The sequence below is a fragment of the Esox lucius genome, chromosome 9, assembly GCF_011004845.1.
Source record: "Esox lucius isolate fEsoLuc1 chromosome 9, fEsoLuc1.pri, whole genome shotgun sequence".
In the NCBI taxonomy this organism is placed as follows: domain Eukaryota; kingdom Metazoa; phylum Chordata; class Actinopteri; order Esociformes; family Esocidae; genus Esox; species Esox lucius.
The window spans coordinates 21830916-21849059 of record NC_047577.1 but is presented as its reverse complement, the minus strand read 5'-3'; the positions used below and the strand labels follow the sequence as shown (position 1 = coordinate 21849059).

Genomic DNA, 18144 nt, shown 5'->3' with positions numbered 1-18144 from the left:
TATTTGAAAGAAGACAAACGCCGTCATTTGAATATCTCTGCCATTTAACATCCTAACCAGTTGAATCAATATACATCAGTTTAAAAGATGCATTTCTCAGCCTTTCAGAAGTAATGGTAGTCCGATTTACCTACCTATAACAAACATTTTCTGTGCAAGGGTTGTGGACTTTGACGATGATAAACACATGCTGAAAGTGCGAGCGAATGTTTTTGGGAGTGAAAGGAAGAGCCCCAGGCTCCTGGAAAATCACAGTAACGATGTCATTTCCAATATGTCTCTTCCTCAGCAGCTAAATGGCAAACAAACAGAGAAGTAAAGACATAAGAGAAGCAAATGCATTAAAAGTACAAGACTAGGTCAACAATGTCTCAAAAGTTTGACGCTGACCAGGAAAAGCATGGTGGAAATCTCGCTCATTCTTAATCGTTATGGAGCCGTGAAGTCAGGTGGTCAAGGAAATGATATGTACTAAAACATTTTGTTGATTTGATCAATTTAAGGCTACAGTATTGCTTAGAGTTACCTCAGAAAATTATTGGCACCCTTGATAAAAAGGAGAAAAATACACTGCACATTTTTGGGTGTGTAAATGGTGTAATTTTCAAACCTGTGGATTATTAATCAGTAATAATTCAAGAAAATCGCCCAAAATCACAGATTTCTTAAATTGAAAAATGTATTTCCCCTAACAATTAAGCATCAAAACACCTCTGTGGATCCTGCCCTTGCAAAAATAAATGCAGTAATTATTATCCATCCCATCTTTCCAGAGACACATGGCACCCTTGATATTCTGCACGTATGGATGACCCTACAAAATAAATACATTTTTTAAAATGGAAAAATCCGGATACTGAGATGGCCATTGCTAAATGTTGATATTTTGGTCAACTAACCATTTCTTTATGGGTTTTCTTTATGGGGTTGAGGTAACAGTCTTACTGGAAGATCCACTTGTGACTAAGGTTTAGCCTCCGGGCAGGGACAACCAGGTTTTGGACCAAAATGTTCAACACCAAAGTTGTGGTTTGATTCCCATGGATGGACAGTTTGTGAAGTAATCACCACTGTAAGTCACTCTCACAGACAGTCTGCTAAATAACCTAAACAGAAAATGTTTCCTGGTACAGTTTGATGATGCTATTAGTCTTAAGGCTAATAGGACCAGCAGAAGCAAAATAGCACTGTGAAAAAGATCCACCACCACTTTTCTCCTCATCCATTCCATACCACCCAGTTTTGATTTAAGTGCCAAAGCAAACTTAGTTTAGCAAACTCCAGGCACTTACATTCGTTGATAGGGCTCAATGGCTTTTTACAGGTCAAACTTCAAAACAGGGTTTTTTCATGAGTGATTTGGAACCCCTAAATACAAGCAAGCTTGGTACCTCCTTTGGATTCTCCTATTCATCCAGAAACATTTTCTTCAACACGCGTGGGAGAAAGACGCAATTGTGTTCTCTACCAGGCTGTTTTAAAACACTTAATATTTTTTGACTTCTTAAAGGTGAATGGCAATGAATAGGTACAATTGTTCTAAGTAATAATTCACGAAGTAATTGGTGGACTGTCTCACTGTGCACGCAACTTTCACTCACAGGGAGAGCAGGTAGGAGTGCAGCATCATCTGGTTATACTCTTCTCCCCCCAGGCCAGATATTTAATACAAAACATGTATCACAATGTTTTTTTATTTATCACAATTATCACGTAGATAATTGTGACTTTCTGAAGTTCTATCAAAATGTATTAGTGCGAGGAGAAAAAAGGGCAATTCTGCAGTAAGATCAACCTAAGCATGAAAGTCAAATTCAAGTAACTTTTTTTTGCTTTGCGAGTAGTGCCAATTTAAACTTACAGGAAAAAAAAAATTCAGAAGGCAACATAAGTATTACGAAGACATTTGGTTAATCAAGCTCTTTTACACAAACACATACTTTTGCACTACACCACATCCATTAGAGAATGTCACATCTGATTTTCCTTTCTAATGGAAATATGAACATTTTAATATTTTACATGTTAAACTTTTGTTTTTGTATGCAGCAAAGCCTTCCATTGAAAGTGGCTATTCATATTTTAACTTAAGTATGCAAGATTCATATACTTTTGTCAATGATTCACTTTGATTCAATGCCCAGCCACTTCCGTCACATCCATAATGCAGGTTTTTTTGTTCCATTAAGATAGTGGGTTTACATGTTTAAAATGTTTGTTTGTTTCTACACTACCTCTGTAGGGTTCTACATATATATGCATTAAATTAATTATCCTTGATATGTAATTTCTTTGAGGCAATTTATTTTTTCTTTTTGTGTGAAAACATCACATCCAGAATGCTTGAGTTACCCCAACATAAGCGGATAGCGCTGTCCTTGCAGTAACTTGACCCTGTGCTCCCAGAGTGAGAGAGCTTTGTATATAGATAGGCAGTCCAACAATTATTTTGAAAAGATTTATGAACTTAGAGAAATTGTAGACTTCTGTCATTATTCCCCTTTAATAACAGCCCAGAGTACACCCACTAGCTCAATTAGGAAATTCAACAACCAAACTGTATTCCTATTTGTGAGTCCTAATATTTCTTTCTAGCATACATTTTTTATAAATGTATTTTGGGGCTTTTGGTGCTTTATTGGCTTGAGAAAGTGGAAAAGATAGTGTGCTGAAATAGTGGAGGGCCGGATTAGAAGCCTTGCTGCACCGAAGGCAGTGGTTTAGACCTACAGACCACCCTTGGAAACAAATATTGCTTACATCCATCATACACTTGCCAACCCACAAAAGTGTTAAGGGTGAAGTGTCTAGGAACTGGTTCCAGGGAATATTTCTGGACAGGGTGATAGTCTTCTTACCAGCACGCCTTAGTCTCCCAAGTCCCTTGGCGGAGGTAGTAAACAAATGGGATGAGGGGTGGAATAGTTGGGATGAAGGGGATCAAATAGTGGCAGAGCCTCTCTGCAGACCTTGGGGGAGGCTTACTGCTAATCCTGGACAATCGAATGTGATCCCGGGGGAGGAATGAAACTTCAAATCCCACAAATCCTGCTAATCAAGGCCCAAGACACACACGTTGCCCAAAACACTTGGACGGTTATTCTCTTTACCCTAGAGAGCTCAGAAAGCATCCTGGCCCTCGTTTTGGGAAGCATGGATTTCTAGGAACGCTGGGCAGATTGCAGCGTATGTCAAGTTATCAAGTATGATGGACACGCAAGGCTTTGACAATGATAACAGATGGCCTAAAATCTTCAATACTCCAAATGAATTTTGGATATCCAGAACAGTCCTTTTATAATAATAAAAAAAATAAAAATCTGATCTGAATGCTGCTCCCAATAGCTTTACATAAGATAAAGCTTACACATGCATATAGAATCAACAGGGCGCACACAAACATTTGTTTACGGAGGGTGTTGCTATGGTCTAGTGTGTCCCACCCAGGCATATTCACAGACACCCAGCAGTAAGGAATTTAATTGAGTGCATGCAGAATTGTTGCCGCGGCAACATCTCCAGCAATAGCATATCCAATTAACAAGTCACCAACTTGTGGAAATTAGGGAGGCCGGCAAAATGAGTGCCAATTTTAATATGGGAGAGCAGGCTGCGACTAAAGCATCCAAATGCCTAGGCAGTTGTTCTAAGGAGATTGGAACCCATTAAGGGTGTCCACGAGAATGAAAACTATGCGGCCAAAAGTAGTCGAGCTTCCCAAACCACCGCCTCAGCATGGGTTTGAATCCGGGTTCCAAACTGAATGCAAAAAGTCCATCTCCATTTTACCCTCTGTTATATGCTTTACTTGCTAGAGACAAAGAAATACACCAAGAAATCTGATGCTCATAGCAATAACAATAATGACTGTAACATAGTCAGAGAAAAAAGAGTGAGTAACTTGTTTCATCAGAGCAGCAGAAACAAATCTGTGCACTTAGCTTGAGTTTCAGTACTAATCTCCCACTGACATCCATACCTGATTTACGTGAAAGTTAAGTGCACATATCTCAAGTTTGGATTTATCCCTAATACTTTGATAATTGGGACTACTAGATCTTTGTGTAGTTAATCAAAAGAAGTGTTGAGGAGCTCTTTGAGGCGGCATTCATAAATCTGTCAGTTTAGGCTTTAGGTCAGTTACAACAACATTCAAATACCTCAGTAGCAGTGACATTCACCAAGACCAATCACTCGGTTTGCAAACAAACAGCAAACCCTTTGACATTAGGTATCAACAGGTGTGTCCACTTACCTGTTGTCTATTATTTGGGGTGTATGGCAGGAGTGTGGAAACATGGAACATCAGCTCGTAGTCTTTGTATGTAGTGTAGAGAGAATGAGTTCCTGTGGAATCCGCTGTAACACACCAAATAAATAAGTTTAGATGCGGAAAATTTAAATAACAAACATTTAGATGGGCCCACTGAGCTTAAGACAGTCCAGCCATAGAGGGGATTAGAAGACGCATCCCAACATTGTTTCCATGATGGACTTTGGTCGGCATAAAAGTTGCTGTTGGCCCAATGCCAAAGGCTTACACCCGAAGCACTTGTGTAGCTCTAAGAGGATTTGATTGGTATAAGCAATACAATGAATCTTACCTAGCTTATCGTAGGGCATGGTTAAGATATTACCAGATTAAACAACCATTTCACTTCTTGGGACCTTTTGGGATTGCAAAGCAATCCCCAATTTTAACATTGCCAAGTGGATGAGACTTTCAATTCCATCCTTCCTGATGTCCCGGAGGAATCTGTGACCAGGACATCAGGAGGGATAAGGTTGAAAGTTCCACCCAGCGACTACATTTAAATAGCAATAACCATGCAAAACAGCCTCTTCTAATCTAATCTGTACATGGTACAGTCCAGTAACTCATGCGCTGCCAGTATCAACAACAGGTCTGGCATTGACCAAACTACATACAGTACCAGTCAAAAGTCTGACTGGTGCTCAGTGGGTTGGTGTGTCCAAATTTTGACTGAGACTGTATATCTACCTTCACAGACCAAACCTTTACCACACAGTGGAGTGGTTTTCACATTGCGATTTGTTTAACCAACAGTACACCTTCAAAGCCAAAGACGTGTAGGAGTAGCACTGGTCTAGGTGTGGCGGAACAGTGCTTTGGAATCAGGCAGACAATTATAAGAAGAAACTTGAAAGGTAGTCCTTTCCCCAAAACCCAGTCGATATCCGTATTGATAATTGTTTATTTTGTTTTCGGTTTATAAAACTTGTACAACTGTACAAAGTCATATATTATATATGAGTCAATGGCCAATACTACTGTTGTACATTTGGGTTGTGACACATTAGTTACCGCACATGTTCAGGCTTATAGCTAATCAAATGATAAAAATGACTTGAAAAATAATGAAATCATTTAATATAAATCACAAGGTGATGCGTTTTTTAAATCATGAGCTCATACTTTTCTTGCCCAGCTTGGCCCCTTTAGTGTAGTCTAGGCAACAGTACTGATAAGCGTCTGGGTTCAATGACAGACTACTTTGGCAACTCTGATAAGAAAAACATACATTTAAAGTGCGGGTCCTCTCCAGAAAGACAGCTCACCTTAGAGATAATGAAGTGGACATTCCAGAAAGTCACAATTTGACCGTATAGTTTGAAGGCAAAATCTTTGCAGCATTTTGTGTGAAGGTTGCTGATACAAACGTGATTTAAAACGTGCTCATTATATATGTTTTATTGCTAGCAATTATTAACACAAGGTAGTGTCACGTAGTCAAGCAGTCCCACTATGTCTGTGGTAATAATGATTTAAATGGTTTCTGAGCGGGAGTTATCACTGAGATAATTTGATTAATTTTAGCAGATCGCAAAACTTGAGTGTTGCTCCAAATAGAAGCAAGAAAGGTACGGCAGACAACTCCCTCTGCAGCATCAACAACAACTGAAAACTGATTGAGATCCTATGCCCATAAAAATAATAAGGAAACACTCCATTAGCTCATCCTCAAGATTTAATAGCCTGGTTGAACAGTGCAAAAAAAATAAAAGAAGTGATCCCTTTACCCAAACATTTTCATTAACTATTTGGGGGATCTAGTTTCAGATATTCTTTGAACACCGAGTACTTTCACTTAGGAAAACACATTCAAAGAAGATGATCCAATGGAAGAGTAAGGAGATGAAGCACATGCCTATGAGCTGTAAGTTGCCCCGGGCAAAGTACGAAACGTGGCTCTAACAGACTGCATTCGGCTATAAGTGTCTCGTAACGGGATGAATTATATACAGATGTGTTAAGCCAGAACATTCTGTACAAGATTGCAGAAGGCAACCAAGATGCCCAGAATGTATGACTCTTCTTAACTGTTGTCTACTGCTCTTACTCTTGTTGTCCAGCTGGGCCCGGTACTTGGTGAAGCCCTTCAGCCTGACTCTCTGACCTAGTAGTTCCATGAACTCCTCCATCGCGGGGCTGGCGCTCTCATTGTTGTACATCTCTTCCTCTGTACTCTGGCCCGCCCGGCAGTACAGGATGCCAACCTTGTGCTGGAAGCTCAACTGGAATTGAAAAGAACAACGGGGGATTAGAACTTGCCAATGCCTAAACAAGATCGGTTCATGCCACACTAACCAGCGCATTTCCAGTTAACATAAAGTCCTGTTAACATAACATGTTGTGTAATCTCAATCTTAAGATTTTTAACCAAGTTTGGACCATGAGCACCTTATGGCAGGTGCAATTTAAGAAATATTAAATAACTCAAATTTGTGACAAATTCACTGATGCACTGCTTACATAGACTCTTGATTTGTTTATTTAAGGGTTATTAAGGCAGTATATCTCTTAAAAATATATATATTATATATATTTACAAGTACTACATAACACACATGAATAGAATACAACAATACAAAACCAAAGCTTAATAAAGGCATACAGTATAGCACACCACAGCCCCATCAGAAAACTAATACATTCCTCACTGAGATTGAAAAGCAGTCTAGCGTCACAACGGTGGTAACCGGGCGCCAGTGTACTGTGTCAAATTAAAGTGAAAAGCCCCAGTAAGCACTCAGAAAGTGATATACCAAACGTTTTACCAGCCCAGTGCATTTTATCTCCAGCTATCAATAGCCAATAGCTGGCACCAGTGCTGAGATAGCTAGTGCTAAACATGCTATCAATCTGAACAGAGGACCAGACACTCACAAAAGAGGAAGTAATCACAGGGTGAGTGGCCCTCAGACAACACCCAAATTGTTGGTTCTGAATAATTTATGAAGTCGTGGAAGTGCTATAGTTACAAAAAGGAGGGGTGTGTTCATGCGGGTAAAAGGACATGTGTGACCGCATCAGAGCAGCGCTCAAAGCAGGTAAAGGGACAGCATGGGTGGTCAAAAGAAAAATCAATTTGTGGAGAAAAGTCTTGATTTCATACCAGGGAATGCTTGGCTAGTCTCGCCCCATCTCTCTTAACAAGGGAAATAAAGGGGATCGCCTTGTGGTGCTGCCACCGCAGTTGTTATGGCAACTCGGCAAACATTCCGTGGGAGGTGAGCACCATATTGATTTGTATAAAGGGAACTGAGGACGGGTAGTACTTTAAATGAGTCACGCTTTGAGGAAATACTGAATCCAAATGAATGCATTGATGAATTTGTCTTTGCTCCATATCTCTAAATATTTCAACCAAATAGATAGTGGATAGGTGATCATTGGTCATTGTGATCTCATGGCAATGGAACTGAACAGAATTTCACTTAATAACCTTGACTTGATTGAGAAAACAAGACATTTCTAGAGGACCCATTATGCATCCATTATGAAAGAGGCCTATATTAGGTTTTAGCCCAGCAATACGTTATTGCAAACCAATTTCTTCCTTTGCAGTTACATGCTACAGGGATCAATATGTCTCGATGTATGTCTTGGGTTACCCCTGAAATCCAGTTATGAGGCAATACAGCTTATTGTTTTTCCCCTCTCCAGAGATCCTGGAAAACAACACCATATTGATGCTGGATACCCAAAGCCATTGCTGTATGATGGGCAAAGACCATCAGACCGCTGCAAGTTAATTGTTATGCATGGCAGTCAAAGAGGAAAACAACCCTATTTCATTCAGGTCCAGCCCCTTGAATGGTTGCGTATTTGTACCAATTCATGGTTCCCGCTGTGCCAGGCAAAGCCTGAAAAGCAGCTTGCTAAATCTGGGTCTGATTGATGATTCGGGCACGAAAAGAGCAAACATTCAAAACCAGGTTTTTGCTGAACACCAAGCAATCAAAACCCAAAGCAATCGACAGTGTAATCCATTGCAGTAAGCAGTAATACGTCCGAGACAACTAAGATGTATGTGGTTACATTAGGATGTCTTTACTGTGCACTTAATTGCAATACAAAATACAGAAGCCATGCACCACATGAAAATTACATTTTTGCTGACACTTAAAACTTACTGTCATTCGTGCATATAATAAATCATTTTTCATGCTTGGTCCAGGGAATCGTAACCCCCTATCCTCATGCTGCAAAAGTGGCGAAGCAATGTTGCCATGAAGAGCCAGCTGGAAAATGTTCTACTGACCAGTGGCTTCATTATGCAGCTCCATCAGCACTTCCATTAAATTCAAGTGAGCTTAAGTACATCCTTTATGTCAAGCAAACTGCCTTGAGAACAGCAGATGGGTGAGTCTAAGAATGAAGAGGCTAACCACTAATGGTGGAAAATACCCATTCCTCCCGCACATGGTCACATTTGGGACTGAGGGTGGGATAAGTGAATGTGGTCATGACTGAGGCTGCCAGACACAGGTTGATCAGAATAACATACTTAAACTGTATGATGGGAGTAAATGTTGGTAGAGCATGACTCTTTCAACGCCACAGTTCTGGCTTCAATTCCCATGTGGTCAGCTAAGAATAAGTCTGAAAAATGTATGCACTCAGTTCTCGAAGTCGCTCTGGAGGGGAGGGTCTGCAAAATTACTTAAAATAAAATACTATACAACACAAATTTGAATACCTATTAAAATGGACTAACTGTAATCAAGGAACATTGTATTCGTGAAATATGCGTGTGAGTAAAATAATTTGTTTTGTTTGAGCGGATAGGTCTACAGTCCCTCACCCCCTGTTGGTCCAGCTTAAGTAGCTGCTCGGGGACCTTGGGCGAGCTGGTGGCCAGCCGGAGACACTGAATGTTCAGTTCAGGGACCACATACTCCAGCACCTCCTTCAGCGGAAGGCCCCTGGTGGTGCCATGCTTGGCAGTGGAGGGCACAGCATCCTCCAGGATGGCCCCTCGGAGAGTGGTGAGCTGGAGGGAGAGGGGCGGCAGGTTAGCGGGGGTATAGTCATAGTGAAAGAATCAAACATTGGTCCACATTCCTTTAACTTGTAAAGTTAAACATTACAAGATGCCATAGATCAGACAAATATTCAGTGTAAAGCAATTAATAAAGCATTCACAAGGATATATATAATGGAAACTTTTTTTATCGAGTAGTTCAGCCATGAGCAAGCAGACATTATCTTTCTGTAAACCATCTATATTAGAATCATTTCAATTCCTTTTTTTATGTGTATGCAACTACACCCTCACACACCCACCCACAATCAAACTCAAAACGACCATGGACCGCAACGACCACAGCACCGTTATCCAAAGCAAGTCCTGGGACCCACAACCCGGGACAAATGTATTAGGCGGCGAATCGGTAAGACTCATGGGGGAACGCAAGTCTGCATAAATAAGCGAATTTAAAAAACAATGAAGATAGAGAATGTCAGCTGGCTAACCCTATAGTCAACTCTGTTGACAATGGCACCATTCACCAAACTGAGCAAAAGTCAAGGACAAAAATAAACAACACAAACAATTAGCCATATTTTAGAATCAAACATAAGGCAGAAATATATACTTTCATTTCAATGACTTCTCAAACACAACATAGAGATTAAAAAAAACAATCAATATTTTAAGCCCCCTCTGGAGAGGATAACAGACTGAGCCTTTTCCTGTAAAGTCCGAAAAGGTTAGCAAATACTTTTTTTTTAAAGCAAACTCTTTTGGTGGGATCTTGGACCAATCCTCTACGCAGCACAGACCGCAGGTTTTCAATGGGATTCAAGTCTGGATACTGTTGTAAAACATTGTGTTGTTTGGGGTCATTGTCCTGTTGAAAGGTCCATCCATGGCCAAGTCTCAATCTCCAGACGGAGGCAGACAGGTTTTGGACTAAAACACACATACGTAGCACCGGACATGTATTATGCCATTAATGTTTACAAGAGCCACTGGACTAGAAGCAAACTGCCCCAAAGCATCAATAATCCACCACCACACTTTCCTCTAGGTATCAGGGGCTTTCCCTTGGACGCTGTTCATTTTCTGCCTCATCTGACCACAACACGTGATTCCAATGGTCTTTGCAATAATGCCTAGCAAAGTATTAGTGGGTTCGGGCTGAGTAAAGGTTTCTTTTGGGCAACTGTTCCAAATAGCTTATTGACATTGAGGTGGCATCTAACCTTTGATTTTGAGACCTGATATTCCCAAGATTCAACTAGACTGTGCAGTTCTGTAACAGTTATCCTTGGATTCTTTGCCTCCCTCACCATCTTCTTCACTGTGAATGGGGGCAATACGCAAATGCATCCTCTTCTGAAACTAATGGATTATTGCCCTGATTGGGCTAAGTGGTATTTTCAACTGTATTTTGTTATATCCTAATCTGTGTAGGTCAATAACCATCGGACTCCTTTCACCTTGGTTTTAGGAATTTGTGCAACCTCATATTTATTCCCCAAGGAAACAGGAACAGGTCTAAATCATCAGTTTAGTTTGTGGAGAATTAAACCAACAAAAAGCATAGAATTACACAGACACCACTTTGTTTGGTTTTATTTTAAACCAGTTTTAGGGGGGTCAATACTTTTGAAAGTATTTTGCAGAAATCATACGATTCAAAATATTTTGTGTTTGAGAAATGATTGTGGTAAAATGAAAGTAAATGGTTCCCCTTTATGTTTGAGCCCAAAATGACTCGGTTGCATTTGCTGTTATAACTGCTGATATAGAGGGCTTTATAAGAAATGCTTATAAATTAATATAATTTCTTTGAAGTTACTATTGCATGTTGATAACCCAGTCAATTGGGAGATATGTTTAAATTGCATATGGAATTAGCATTAAGACATGTTCTTTGCTTGTAGAATTAGCATGTCAGTTTAACCCCATGTCAGTGCAACCATGACTCACCCACTTACAGTTTCTCATGGGAGAACTAACAGCGTGGGATCAAACTTTCCCCTTAAGAGCTTGGCTTCCATTAACTTGCAGGATTAAACATTTAATGTCAACTTGGTATGCTAAAACAAAATGTCTGCTTGTGATTTCAACCGTGAACCAAATTCAACCTTTTGATCGTTACATGTAGCTATCGACATTTTAAAGCTGTTTTGTGGAAACAAAACAGCATTAAATTGTTTAGTAGTCTTCTGTGGAAGTACTGTGTGTATGAATACATTTTAGGACACATTCTGCTTAAGTAATTTGTGAAACCTCCTTGAGTCAACATGATGCTCATTTACCTCGCTGGTCCGGAAGGTGACCCGGTAGTTGTATTGTGCTCCATCCTTCAGTTCGTCCAGCTTTTCCCTACGGATACTGACAGCAACGGGGCCCAAGTTCTCATCTGTGCCAAAGTAGTTCTGGTGATCTGAGGTGGCAAACGGTAAAAAAATTAAGAAGCAGCCACAAATGTTTGTTGTGGTTTAAGTTAATGCTGTTCAAGAAAAAAAAAACTATTTCAACTTATTTCATGACCATGAAATGTTACTATTTCATGTTAAAACAATGGCATGGTCAAACAAACTGAACAAATTGATCCTGGTTAAGGCATAGAAATGTTGGACAGGGTTGCCTTGCCCCGCCATATTCTAGCAACTCCTTATGGCTGGGGTTGTGTGCCTGGCTGCCTGCATGCTTAATTGTGGTCCTTAGCTACAGAAGAAGTCTCCTCCAAGCTTGTTGGTTCCAGCCTCCAACCTGGTTGAGTGAGCAATGTGATATGAAGCAGAACGGCTTAGCGGGATGTGCTTTGGGGGACACATGATATTCTGCTCTTCCGAGGCCACTGGGAGTTGCTTCAACGTGGATATAATTGCAAACTGGATACCACAAAAAATGTGAGAAGAGATTGATATTCTTAACCTGCAGAAGTATGCACATCATTAAGTGGATGGACGATTGACTTACTAATCAATTGAAACATATGACCTTGGTAGGGTTGTACTTTTACTTGTAGCAAAGGACACACACACACACACACACACACACCTCCAGTCTCAACTGAAATTAAAGCATGCACTGCCGGAAACCCACACTGCAGAAAAACAGTCTTTGAAGTTACATTTCAATAAACTATATAATAATCTAGAGGGACGACGCTGGGTTTTTTCCCCACAGTGCGTTTGAATTAAATCATCCATAGGATGTAGCCCATGACAATAAACAACTACAGAGCAGGAAGCATTTGAGATCAGAAGAGTAGGGAAGATGAGTTCCCATCTCACCCTCTCCAGACAGAAGAAACAGTGTCTCCTCTCACAGAGCTTATAGCTCACACCAGGAGTGAAATGCAGGAAAAGCACACTGCTGAAACAAGAACAATCACTCCCTTGCGGCACCAACACAGAAAAGCCAATCAAACCAATCAATTTGTCCATTTAACCAGTTTGACCAATGGGAAACATTTCTACATCAAGTGGGGTCGACAACATAGGATCTTCATATGGATGTTGAATTAAACAGATAGAAACCACAATAATATAGTACTTATCGAACACTAACATCTTGTTTACATTAAAAGAGTATAAATCGCTAGACGGAGTTATTTTAATTTGCATAATAATTTCCACAGCATTTGAATTTACACTGGCATTTTTGAGACGTACCCCGCAGGAATGTGGCCTTCAATCGCGGGTAAATCGAGCGATATGCATCTCCATGGCACAGAAGCATGATACAATTCAGACCCAATTGTCTCCACATTTGCAAAACTACGGGTGGAGGTCTATCAAAAATGTGGCGCATGCTACCTTGAAAAGCAGTGTCTTGAGCAACCCATACACGCAAGTTCACAGAATAAAACAGTCTAAGTCTTCTCCGATATGTCTCAGAAAATATATCATATAGTAAACAAGCCCTATTAATTATTTGCATGATCCTCTCTTTACCAAACCAATCAGAGTCAAATGGCTTTGTCAACAGGGGGTGTTGTGGGAGTAGGGATATGAGGCATAACAGTTGCAGGGGTATAGTAGAGCAGGTCATGGGTGAAAAAAAGCCAACTGCTGTGTGGGCGGTTGCTGGCTGACAACTTGGATAACACAGCGCCTAGGTGATATGAAAGACCCTTTGAAGGGATAGTTCAGTGAAATTGCATACTTTAAAGCTTCTTGCAACCTGAAAGCATTCAATGGAGATTTGAACAACCAAACAAAGCTTTAGCAAGGATTCCATTCTATCCACTCAAAGCAAAGAGGCTCTTCATCTAAATGTGAGATGCAATACCCCTTACCATACCACCTCAAGACATTCTTGCACACTAAAGTCCTATCAATGTTAGTAGCATAATTCTCAAGTTCAGTTAAAGCATGTTAAATGACCGAAAAACTGCTATTAGTGACATCACAATATTGCTAATAGAAATATTTTACACACACTGAAACATTTTGAAGGGAAACAGAAAATGTGTTGGCTTTGCATGGGTGACTCGAGTGACTGGATCAATATGAAGATTAGTTCACCTCATGTAATGCACTCTGACACATAAGTGACATTAAGCACCTTAGTGCCCAAAGGTCGCAGTCAATCGGCAAGGAAAACTACTGACGCCTTCAGTAAGTTCTGTATGCATTCATATATACATGCAATGCTCACATTTAGCGACACTAGGAAAGTTTGCATTTATTTTTGAGGGCACTTTCTCAAAAATAAAATGAAGATTAGTGGAACATGACATGGGTACAGGGAAGACAAAGACTAAACCCAGGTGTCTGTGATTTTACACGTGTCTTGAGAATAAAACAACATATATGGTCAGATTTAACCTGAAAGACCAAAAGGCCATAGTTGTTTAAGTAGCATGTTACAATGAGGAAACAACTGAGATAGCTTAGTAAGTGTCACTTACCTTTGTTGTAAAAGTACTTGTGGTAGTAGTAGGCTCCCTGGTCGACATGTTCAATGATGTAACGCTTGTACATGTCCCGGTGGAAGGCTTGACTCTCCCGGGGCACCTCCAGTACAGAAACCCCTGCGTTGGTGCACCGGGTACTGAGCGACGATTCCATGGTGTGGCCTTGTCCTCCACCACCATAGTTAGGAGCGTAGTCACCGCTCCCATAGTTGGCACTGATGGCTCTGCTCAGGGCCACTTTCCTCTCGCCCTCCCCGCCAGTCTCGTTCCGGAAATATGGGCAGCTGAGCACCAGGGAGTTGCTCTTACCATCCCCCTCATCTAAGTCTATGCTGGCCTTGAGGCCTAGGTCCTCGCAGCTGCCCACGGGTGACTCACAGATGGGCATGGGTGTGGCGCCGTCTCCCGGCCCAGATCCCGTTGCTTGGCACTGAGAGGCAGCTGATGCCCCTGTGGTGGTGTTCTTCCTTCGGCCCAGGTCAGCGCGGTTGGACACCGCCTCACTGATATTGAAGAGGACACTCTGCACATCGTAGTGGGCAAAGCACTTCTGGAAGCTTAGGGGCCTTCCAAAGCGCCCACCATCCTCTTGGTCCAGGTATTCGCCCTCGCTCTTGACGTTGCGCAGCCTGCGGAAGATTGAGGTCTCTGCCTTCTCTGCCTTCATGCGTTGGATGAAGGACTTCTCCCGCTCACGGCTGTAAAGCAGAGAGCTGTCGACATAGTCGTAACCCGGGATGCAGACGATCTCGCCCCGTGCGATCTGGGCGGCTGTTTGCAGACTGGGCGACAGGGTGGTGTTAAGGCGCAGTAGCTCTGGAAAGCTCTGTGGAGGAGGTATGCTGGGATGATCAGAGCGGTCCTCCGTGTGGTAGTCCCTCAGCATTCCAATAAAGCCTTCGCTACCAGTGGACAAACCTTGCTTATCAAGGGAGGACGTGCTCCCATACTCCCGCCGCAAGGTGGCCCCCGTGTTGGGGTTGATGGTGGTATGATCCAAGTCCTCTGCACCAATGTCGCTGATAGTGACCTCACTGTTGCTCCTCTTGATCCCGGGAATGCCCTTCATTGGGGAGTGGCTGAGGAGGTCGCAGAGCGGATACTCTGTGAGCAACTCCTGGCTCTTCTTGAGAATGGCCTCGGTGCTTAGGTTGGACAATCCATCCTGGAAGGTAGGCACCAAGCTGTCATACCGGGCCGGAGGCCGACCCTCCCAGCCATCCTTCCGCAGGGGCCAGTCTGACACCCTAGCACGGACGCCCATCTTGGGCATGGCCGGCGTTCCCTGGACGTTGGCAGTCGGAGGTCCCATAGGACCCTTTAACAATTGGAGTTTCTTGTTGAATGGGTTGTCGGACTGCATTAAATATTTGGAGACTTGAGTCACTAGTGGCTCCAACCAAATTTGCTATGTCCTAGGTCCGGAGGCTAGGTATTCATATCCTTTGAAAGTCGGCTTAAAGACCAGAATTTCATGACTGCTTTCCAATACATGAATCGTTTTCAGGTGGTAGAAGACAACAATGGGGGATTCACTTTGCCTAGTCCATAATCCATAAACAGTTATTTGATTGACAGATCTGCTCGAGTCTCTCAGGGACAATGCATTGTAAAAAGGTAAGGATTCTCCTGGCCCACATCAATCCAATGATAATTACATAGTGGTCCTATGTGGACTCAGATCTCTAAAGGAGAGAAAAAAAAACAAGGACGTTAATTTCGTAAAGATTATGATAAAATGAAAAGAAACATGATATTAAATGTATTAAAAGTCCACAGAAAATGTATGTTCAGAGCTATTTCAGGCATTTTTGCGCGAAAAAGGCTACTTTTGCGTGAATTCAGAATTTAACATTTCCTGGCACTGGGTGCGGCAAGATCTCATGCTATAAATATCCCACAGTCATGCACATTTAGATGGATGTATCTGTCAGGTAACAAATCAGAATGAACATAAGTCTATGCCACCCATCATCCATTTTTAATGAATTTTTTGAGCGAACACTATTTTTCTTAAACTCATATTCAATGCCTTATCTTGGAGAGGAGACATAATATCATACAAACATTACAAATTGTAAACTATGCTTCACGCTGCTTCTGGACCTGTGTCATCTTAGCCACTTAAACGTTTAAAAGTTGAAAGATTTGAGGCTCATAAAGAATCACTTCAGCATTTAATAAACACTTCTTTTCACTCTTAAAAAAAAGAATCCCAAGCTTAGCAGTTACCCATTGGATTTTTCACCCATCTGAAAGAATTTAATTGCATGATCAGTACGCTTTACCGGATAATCTGTAAGCACAGGCAATCACAACACTGTCAGGAGAGTAATAGTATAAAACACAATCCCACAGCTAAATGTTAGTAACATGTTCAAAAGATTTATTTGAAAATGGATTACAATTTTTATCAAACAAGGAATAAAAGCCATAAATGAATGTAGAAACCCTAATTCACTTTGTTTGCTAATAGACATTGGATGTTTACAGATTTAACATCAGGGGGTACAGTAAAACCATGTTGGAGAATATTATTCTTTGCTGTGGCACCCATATTCCTAGGTGCAAGTGTTGACCAAGGCCCAGATAAAAATCAGTGCGCCATGTAAGGAATGAGAAGTCATTTGGGCACACTTTGTCCTGGATATTCAGATTGGACCCAATTCTGTGAACCGACAGCCATGTCGCCCTACTGTATCCTGAAGGATAAACATTCATTATTCTTTTGTATTTTATCTTTTGTCTCTTGCTCTGCTGTATTTACATGTTGAATTGAACCATGCACATTTGGGGCTGATTTGAACTTGAAGGCTGCAATGTGTGTTTTTGTTCTTTAAGAGTAGCATAACTGGTCACTGATTGCCCTTTCATTAGAGCTAGTCTGCAAGGTCATTCATGGTTGCTGGTCCAGGAATGCACTCCCCTCTAGCACATTGCTGTTGAAAAATACATTGTAGTAAGCGAGCAATGTTATAAGGAGAACAATTGAGGACATGTCTTAATCTTTAAGAGAACATCTTAGAAAACATCAACTCAAAGTCTATAGGCCTTACCTGGCTTGACTTCAATCAACATCGTCCCAGAAAAAGATGGCCAAAATATGGGTCACCCATAAGAGAAGGATAACATATGGGGTGGGAGGCTTAATTCTAATTTTCAAATGAAGAGGGCACTGACACAAGCATTAAGCATTCACAAACACTAAGAAAATGTAAAAGCTATTTGCAGTCACTTCAGAGGCAGCCTTGTTATGATGCCACATGACACTCAGCGGGGGCCAAAGACAGTGCAACCGATGCCATCGGCTACAAGGATGCCCTACTCCATTATTAAAACTCCCTTATAAAATGTGAATGAGATGGAATAAGTGGTGGGGGGGGGGGGGGTCTCATTAAATGTACAGCCTTGATGTCCGACCACTTCAGAGCAAAGAGATCATGAAAGCGTGAGATGAAAACTGCTTGAATTACATCTTCCCTCCTCTCAATAGCCAGGTTTCCATCCAACCGTTTCAAGCGGATGAATTACAGGATGCATAAATAGTCACGACGGGGCTGATGGAAACAGGAAATGTCAAATGGACAAAAAAATAAATAATTCTCCCACAAGATCCGTTATAATCTCATTATGCACTCTCAGTTTCAGTTGTAATAAAACATAGTTTTAAATAAAAAGTACTAAGCCAAGCATTATCAAATTGGTAAAAACTGAATGAATGAATTGCCAATAAATTAACAAGAAACCCCCAGGATAAATCAACACTCATTGCCCCATCATGTTCTTGTAGCTTCTGTCAGTCAGATGTAGTCACATAAGAACAGAAACCACTGTTCATCAGACTTCAGAGTATACCTAGGTGAAAGTCTGGCTCACCCAAACAAAAACAGTGAAGGAACAGCATGGACGTTACGGTAGTGACTGAGACCGGGAACAAAATTTGGCAGGGAGGAGTTT

At 41.3% G+C, this 18144-nt stretch overlaps 1 protein-coding gene across 4 annotated transcripts in view; it reads right to left on the bottom strand.

Moving 5' to 3' along the window:
* Positions 1–18144, bottom strand: part of sipa1l2 (signal-induced proliferation-associated 1 like 2) — an 82285-nt gene that overhangs the window by 34525 nt on the left and 29616 nt on the right. For all 4 annotated transcript variants that reach the window (XM_034294098.1, XM_010873058.5, XM_010873061.5 and 1 more), the window contains exons 2-7: positions 14182–15872; positions 11576–11703; positions 9111–9299; positions 6363–6537; positions 4256–4359; positions 135–292 (exon numbers count right to left, since the gene is read on the bottom strand). In XM_034294098.1, coding sequence (XP_034149989.1) covers positions 135–292; positions 4256–4359; positions 6363–6537; positions 9111–9299; positions 11576–11703; positions 14182–15550 — 2123 coding nt within the window. In that variant the 5' untranslated portion in view covers positions 15551–15872. The remainder of the gene's footprint in view (positions 1–134; positions 293–4255; positions 4360–6362; positions 6538–9110; positions 9300–11575; positions 11704–14181; positions 15873–18144) is intronic.